The sequence below is a fragment of the Anolis carolinensis genome, unplaced genomic scaffold, assembly GCF_035594765.1.
Source record: "Anolis carolinensis isolate JA03-04 unplaced genomic scaffold, rAnoCar3.1.pri scaffold_14, whole genome shotgun sequence".
Classification (NCBI taxonomy): Eukaryota; Metazoa; Chordata; class Lepidosauria; order Squamata; family Dactyloidae; genus Anolis; species Anolis carolinensis.
In genome coordinates, this window is record NW_026943825.1 from 2,284,918 (window position 1) to 2,293,168 (window position 8,251).

An 8,251-nucleotide genomic window follows, 5' to 3' on the forward strand; every position below is an offset into this window, starting at 1 on the left:
TATATCTCCATGTTCCAGAAGCATTCTCTCCTGACGTTCCGCCCACGTCTATGACAGGCATCCTCAGAGGTTGTGAGGAATATATCTCCATGTTCCAGAAGCATTCTCTCCTGTGCGTTAGCCTCACAACCTCTGATGATGCCTGCCATAGACGTGGGCGAAACGTCAGGAGAGAATGCTTCTGGAACATGGCCACACAGCCCGAAAGACATACAACAACCCAATAGAGAAAATAAATGTAATAATACCAATAATAATAGAGAAAAATAATAAATGTACCATATATTCTCGAGTATAAGGTGACCCAAATATAAGCCAACCAGGACCCTCTCCCACGTATAAGCCGAGGGAGGCTTTTTCAGTCTTAAAAAAAGGGCTGAAAAACTAGGTTTATACTTGAGTATATACAGTATATAGATAGACAGGTACAGACATATAAATACATAGGGATTGCAAATACATGCAGGGGGTTAATGCCTATATATCTTTAGGAGAGTTTGACAAATATTTCAGGGGAAAATGCTTTTATAAGATTGATGGATATACAGTAGAGTCTCACTTATCCAACATAAACGTTGGATAAGCGAATATGTTGGATAATAAGGAGGCATTAAGGAAAAGCCTATTAAACATCAAATTAGGTTATGATTTTAAAAATTAAGCATTAAAACATCATGTTAGACAACAAATTTGGCAGAAAAAGTAGTTCAATACGCAGTAATGTGATGTAGTAATTACTGTATTTACACATTTAGCACCAAAATATCATGATGTATTGAAAACATTGACTACAAAAATGGCTTGGATAATCCAGAACCTTGGATAAGCGAGTCTTGGATAAGTGAGATTCTATTGTATATATATTTTCCTTCTTCCTGACTTGCAAGGGCCTCTTTCCCTTTTCAAAACATTTCCTTTGTTTAAGAGCGAGGGAGGCTTTGGAAAACACACTGATAAGGGAGGGTAAGAGAGAAATAGATCCATCTTGTCTCCTTGCTCCAGCTGAAGGCCCCTCCTACCACTAACATGCTTTGTGTGTGTGTGTGTGTGTGTGTTTGTGTATATATATATATGTGTGTGTGTGTGTGTGTATACACATGCACACACACATGAATATATATAATATTAATATTAATAATAATATTATGTTGTAATACAATGTAATAATAATTATAATTCACTATTATAATTGTATATTTATATTACATGCAATATTACTAATAATATTGCAATATAGTTGTATAATATAATATACTAGCTGTGCCCGGCCACGCGTTGCTGTGGAAAAGTGGTGGTGGTATTGGTTAAAAATTGTTGTGTAATTTTTATTTGACATTTGTATTTTTTTATTAATTTTATTGTAAGTTATCTTTTTATTTATTATATTTTATTATTTTCTTGTATTATTTTAGTTATTTTCTGTTTTTATAGTATTTTATTGTATTCATCTTTTAGTGTTTTTAATTATTTTTTATTGGGTTGCTAGGAGACCAAGTTGGAGGAGCTTAGCCTTCTAACTGGCAGCAATTGGATAAAAGCCATTATTCCTCTCCCTCTAATTAGGACTTTATTTTTCTTTTCTTTTTGTTGTATCAACCTAGAGGCGCGGATGATGGGTTGGGTTGTCAAATTTCGAGGTTGGAGGGCCTGTAGTTTTGTTGTTTTGTGGGTCGCCGTGATGCCATCACTCTTTTATATATATCGATTGTATGTGTATATATACTTGTAAACCGCCCTGAGTCCCCTTCGGAGTGAGAAGGGCGGTACAGTAGAGTCTCACTTATCCAACGTAAACGGGCCGGCAGAATGTTGGATAAGCGAATATGTTGGATAATAAGGAGGCATTAAGGAAAAGCCTATTAAACATCAAATTAGGTTATGATTTTACAAATGAAGCACCAAAACATCATGTTAGACAACAAATTTGGCAGAAAAAGTAGTTCAATAGGCAGTAATGCTATGTAGTAATTACTGTATTTATGAATTTAGCACCAAAATATCACGATATATTGAAAACATTGACTACAAAAATGCGTTGGATAATCCAGAACGTTGGATAAGCGAGTGTTGGATAAGTGAGACTCTATTGTATATAAATGTCGCAAATAAATAAAATAAATAAATATTGCAAGCCATGGCCTCCAGGTTCTGTTGCCCAGCCAATTCAAAAAAAGGGCTGAAAAACTCAGCTTATTTTTGAGTATATACGGTAACTATTCTTTCCCCGCTCCTCTGCTTTTCTCCTCTTGGCCAGTTTCCCTTCTTGTCCTTTGCCTTCACCTGTCCCTGGGCAGCCCAATAAGGACCATTACAATCCGCCTTTCATTCCTTGCCAAAGCTTCCTTGGCTATTTTGGGAGTGTTTCTAACTTTTTTTTTTTCTTGTAGGATTATAACTAAAGTTGAGGTTGAGGAGCAAGGAGGGACTTTTGGCCTTTTTTTGTTGACTATTCGGTTACAAAGGGGAAGTTTCTTTCCTCGTCCCCGCCTTCCGTCTTGTTGCTGCCAGACCACAAAAGGGACACGGAGAGGAAGACTTCTCCTTCGACGGACCAAAGACCTTTCCTTGGAAGTGTTGCCAGGACCAGCCAGCATGAAGTCCTTTGGAGGTCCCATCACCATCGTCCTCTTCTTCCTCCTCATCCACACTGCAAGTAAGTCAAAATAAGACCACTTTCGTCGCCCCGAACTTTCCAGTTTCGTGTGGTTGGCACTGGGTGTTTTGGCCTTCAGTGCCCAGAAGATCTTTAGGGCTTCTAGGAACAAAACTCTAGACTTTTTTTAAAAAAAAATTATTTAGAATTTTCAAATACAGTGCACAATTAAAAACGGGGATAGGTGTAGATACATGAGGGTAAAAAAGAAAAGGAAAATAAAAAAAATAAAAAAATAAAATACAGCAGAGTCTCACTTATCCAACACTCGCTTATCCAACGTTCTGGATTATCCAACACATTTTTGTAGTCAATGTTTTCAATATATCGTGATATTTTGGTGCTAAATTCATAAATACAGTAATTACTACATAGCTTGACTGCGTATTGAACTACTTTTTCTGCCAAATTTGTTGTCTAACATGATGTTTTGGTGCTTCATTTGTAAAATCATAACCTAATTTGATATTTAATAGGCTTTTCCTTAATGCCTCCTTATTATCCAACATATTCGCTTATCCAACATTCTGCCGGCCCGTTTATGTTGGATAAGTGAGACTCTACTGTACACAGAACAAGTGAGGGTATAAAAAAGAAAAGGGAAAAATAAAGGGAAAGGGACAGGGGATGGGGGGGTAGCATCGTAAAGAATAACATATTTCAGGGAACGTCAAACATAAAAAATTATTTCTAATTTACCCTAGCACTCAAGACCTGGCTCTTTACTAGAGCTTTTAATCTATGCTAATTTTATCAATACAGTAGAGTCTCACTAATCCAAGCCTCGCTTATCCAAGCCTCTGGATAATCCAAGCCATTTTTGTAGTCAATGTTTTCAATATATCGTGATATTTTGGTGCTAAATTCGTAAATACAGTAATTACAACATAACATTACTGCATATTGAACTATTTGAACTACAAATTTTCTGTCAAATTTGTTGTATAACATAATGTTTTGGTGCTTAATTTGTAAAATCATAACTTAATTTGATGTTTAATAGGCTTTTCCTTAATCCCTCCTTATTATCCAAGATATTCGCTTATCCAAGCTTCTGCCGGCCCGTTTAGCTTGGATAAGTGAGACTCTACTGTATTTGTATGTATGTATTTTTATCCTTTACAATTTCATCTTGTAAATCGCCTAGAGCATCATGGATGGAGGGCGATTAATAAGTAATTAAATGATGATGATGATGATGATAAAGGGAAATAATCTTCCATTCTTCAGATTTATAATTTACAACACTGTATTCAAACCTTAAATTTCCATTTAAACAAACTATTAAACGTATTTCAAATCATTTCTTAAGATATTCTTCCAGTTTGCCCCAATTTGTCCTTCTAGCAACATTTCCTCTCGTTTCCTTTCAAAAGGAACGTGAGTTTGCCCATGTTTTGTATTTCTTCTAACTTGTATATCCACAGGTCTTTTTTCGGGATATCCTCCAGTTTCCACATTTTCGCAAAGGTCATTCTAGCGGCTGTAGCACAATATGTAAATAAAATGTCATCATTTTTGTCCAATTTATTCTCATTGTCTAAAATTCCTAATAAATAATATTCTGGTTTTAATGAAAATTTCTTTTGTAAAATTAACTGTGTTTCTTGATGGATCATTTTCCAATATTTTTTTGATTTTTCACGTGATAAAACGAGCCTTCCTGAGTTTTACATTTCCAACATCTTTTATCATAGTTTTTATACATTAAACCTATTTTTTTGGTGTCATGTACCACCTATGGAAGACTTTTAGCCAGTTTTCTTTTAGATCAGAAGCGTATGTATATCTTAGCTTTTTATTCCAAATCTCTTCCCATTCTATTAATTTAATCGGTCGTCCAATATTTCTCGCCCATTTTATCATACAATTTTTAATTTCCTCTGTTTCTGTTGCCCATTCTAAAAGTACGGTATAAATTTTTGAAATTGTTTTCTTCTTACTCGTCATAATTTTGTCCCATAGATTGTCTACCACGCTAAAACCTTCTTTTTTTAAAATCCTTATTAAACTGTTCTTTTAATTGAGCAAGCTGGAACCAAGAGGTGCCTGGAAATTTCTCTTTTATTTCTTCTTGTGATTTTAACACGTATCCAATACTATCCATCTTCCTTTTTAATCAACATATCCTTATGTCTTGGCCAATTTATCCAACCTAATACAGTAGAGTCTCACTTATCCAAGCTAAACGGGCCAGCAGAAGCTTGGATAAGCGAATATCTTGGATAATAAGGAGGGATTAAGGAAAAGCCTATTAAACATCAAATGAGGTTATGATTTTACAAATTAAGCACCAAAACATCATGTTATACAACAAATTTGGCAGAAAAAGTCGTTCAATACGCAGTAATGTTATGCTGTAATTACTGCATTTACGAATTTAGCACCAAAATATCACGATATATTGAAAACATTGACTACAAAAATGGCTTGGATTATCCAGAAGCTTGGATAAGCGAGGCTTGGATAAGTGAGACTACTGTATGTTTCTCTGGTCAGCTTCCAAGGGTGAAATCCACAAAGGAATCTTATTATTGTAAAAACGTATCTTATATTGTAAAAACGTATCTTATATTTTTCCCAAATTTTTATTCCCGGCCTGTGGTGCAGTCTGGAGAGCAAGCCAGCTGCAACCAGCTGCAATGAATCACTTAATGCTTAATTTGTAAAATCATAACCTAATTTGATGTTTAATAGACTTTTCCTTGATCAGTCCTTATAATCCAAGATATTCGCTTATCCAAGCTTCTGCCGGCCCGTTTAGCTTGGATTAGTGAGACTCTACTGCAGGGGTCCCCAAACTAAGGCCCGGGGGCCGGATGCGGCCCTCCAAGGTCATTTACCTGGCCCCCGCCCTCATTTATAATATAATATTTTTATATCATTTTAAATAATATAATATATTGTATATACATATAATATTGATAATAATATTATAATGTTAGACAATATAATACTAATAATAATACCATATAATAATATTAATTATATGTTATATATTACATATAATATTACAGTATAGTGGTATAGTTCAATATAGTAATATATAATGCTAATATTGTGATATGCTAATAATATAATATATTGTATGTACATACAGTTGCTCTGGAGTGAGAAGGTGAGAAGGGCAGGATATAAATGTAATAAATAAATGTAGTAAATGAATAAATAAATAATTTTAGACTTAGTCTCGCCCAAAGTCTGAAATGACTTGAAGTCACACAACAACAACAATCCTAATTAACTTGACTATCTCATTGGCCAGAAGCAGGCCCACACTTCCCATTGAAATCCTGATAGGTTTATGTTGTTAACTATTGTTTTCATTTCTAAACATTGTATTGTTCTTTTGTTGTTGTTGTTTTGCACTACAAATAAGACATGTGCAGTGTGTACCGGAATTTGTTTGGATTTTTTTTTTCAAATGATAATTCGGCCCCTCCACAGTCTGAAGGATAGTGGACCGGCCCCCTGCTTAAAAAGTTTGAGGACCCCTGCTCTACTGTATATAGATGTGTTATGTTGTTATGTAATGTTTGCGTTGCTTTTTTGACTGTAAACCGCCCTGAGTCCCATCCGGGAGATAAGGCGGTATATAAATAAAGTTTTATTATTATTATTATTTCCCAGGAGCGACGGTCCGCACGGCGAATTTCTCCACCCAGGTGGGCCAGTCGGTCACTCTGGACGCGGAGATCCCCAAAGGGGCCACTTTTGCCAACATCCAACTCCGATCGGCCTCCCTGCGCCGGGCCCTGGCCTTGTGGATCCCGGGGAAGCCGGTCACCGTCCTCTCCCCACAGTTTTCGGGACGGATCGCCTTCGAGGAAGACGGGCACGAGTTCCAGATCAGCCACCTGAGGCTGGAAGACGGAGGCACCTTTGAAATTTTGATGGAGAATGCTGAAGGCGTTACGAAAGACTTGGAGAAATACGTCGTCTTCGTGTTCAGTGAGTAAGATCTGAGCTCGGGGTGTAATTGTCAACAACTTCTGTTTTGTCCATGTATGTCGATGACTTCAAGTTTCCCGGTCAACAATCAATCAATAAATTAATTAATTACATCAGTTCTACCCTGCCCTTCTCACCCATCAGGGGACTCAGGGCGGCTTACAATATAAACATACACATTAAAAACAGTTGTCATCAAATTTAAAAATCCATCAAGATTAAAAATTACAATAAAATTAAGAATATCCATTAAAATATACATAACTAGCTGTGCCCGGCCACGCGTTGCTGTGGCGAAGTCTGGTGGTATGGGAAATAAAGTCTTGAGGAATTGGTGGTAGTTAAGGTCAAGGGTAAAGGTTTTACCTTACATTAAGTCCATTATAAATGGGTTCTATAGCTGTGTGGAAGGGCCTTGAGTCTACACTGCCATATAATCCAGTTAAAATCAGATAATCTGTATTTTATAGGCAGTGAGGAAGAGGCCTAAGTGAGGCCTAACTCTGCCTGTCCTCTGGGCTGAGTGGGTTGCTGGGAGACCAAGTGGGCGGAGCTTAGCTTTCTAACTGGCAGCAATTGGATAAAAACAATTATTCCTCTCCCTCTAATTAGGACTTTATTTTTCTTTTCTTTTTGTTGTATCAACCTAGAGGCATGGATGAGGGGTTGTGCTGTCAATTTTCGAGGTTGTGGGGTGTTTACTTTTGTTGTTTTGTCCGCTGCCGTGATGCCATCACTCTTTTATATATATAGATTATACATTTAAATATACATTTAAGGCACTTTCCATGTTCATGTGGGGTCTGTCAGTAGGTCATATATTCTTATCTCATTTTTGCTGTTACTCATTAAGCCCTGGAAGGAGAGCCAGGAGAACCTGCTCTCTTGATCCAAGGGATGTTGTCAAGTTGGAAGAATCGGTACCCTGCATCCATCTTAATAGGGCCAGAACAATCCCAATTAATCCTCTGCCTTCCTATATTTTTCATTGGCCTTGAAATTGTACCGTTTCTTCCTCCTTCCCCTCCCTTTGTCTTCAGCTTTCTTCGGTTGCTGCAAACCAAATTCCAAGGGCAAAAAGTCGTTTTCACTCCTTTAATCTCTTTGCATTCCATTAATTCCAGTCATGCATTGGAGTTTTCTTCCCTGGATTTTTTTTTTATTTTTTTTAGCAGAGGCTGGATGGCCATCTGTCAGGAAGGCTTGGATTGTATTTTCCTGCCCCTTGCACACTCTTTTTCTTCTTTTCCACAGATGTCAGCGTCGTCTCCGCCAGTCGGTTTGACAACCAGTCCTGCAGCATGGATTTGCTTTGTGAGGCCGGGGACTGGGAGCCGAGCGGTGAGCTATACCTGGACGCAGACATCCACGGGCTCCACCGTCTCCCGGAGCCCCTGGCACCACCTTGTCATGGAGCCCAAAGACAAAGCGGACACTTACACCTGCTCCGCACAATCCCTCGGCACGCAGGGGACTTGGGACATCGAGCCCTACCCTCACTGCGGATCCGCCTCTGGGGCCCAAGGTAAGGCATGTCGTTCTCCTTTGGACTCTAACACCCATAGACCCCAACCGGGTCTTAAAATAGGCCCCTCTCATCAAACTCCGAAGCCACCCCTGAGAACAGCTCCATCCTCTGCTCCTTGA

The 8,251-nt window shown here is 37.8% G+C and overlaps 1 protein-coding gene across 1 annotated transcript; it reads left to right on the forward strand.

Annotated features, from left to right (window-relative positions):
- The first annotated feature begins 2,294 nt into the window (after positions 1-2,294).
- Positions 2,295-8,173, forward strand: LOC103282104 (uncharacterized). Its single transcript, XM_062965196.1, has 3 exons — positions 2,295-2,653; positions 6,284-6,604; positions 7,859-8,173. Exons 1-3 carry the CDS (start codon positions 2,593-2,595, stop codon positions 8,131-8,133), a joined length of 657 nt encoding a protein of 218 aa, XP_062821266.1. The 5' UTR covers positions 2,295-2,592; the 3' UTR covers positions 8,134-8,173.
- The last annotated feature ends 78 nt before the right edge of the window (positions 8,174-8,251 follow it).

What these genes read in the sequence shown, in the direction of transcription:
- LOC103282104 (XM_062965196.1), top strand. Translation starts at nt 2,593, where the DNA reads ATGAAGTCCTTTGGAGGTCCCATCACCATCGTCCTCTTCTTCCTCCTC. An exon ending in CCTCCTCATCCACACTGCAA is followed by an intron (nt 2,654 to 6,283) that starts GTAAGTCAAAAT and finishes ATTATTTCCCAG; the next exon opens with GAGCGACGGTCCGCACGGCG. An exon ending in ATACGTCGTCTTCGTGTTCA is followed by an intron (nt 6,605 to 7,858) that starts GTGAGTAAGATC and finishes TCTTTTCCACAG; the next exon opens with ATGTCAGCGTCGTCTCCGCC.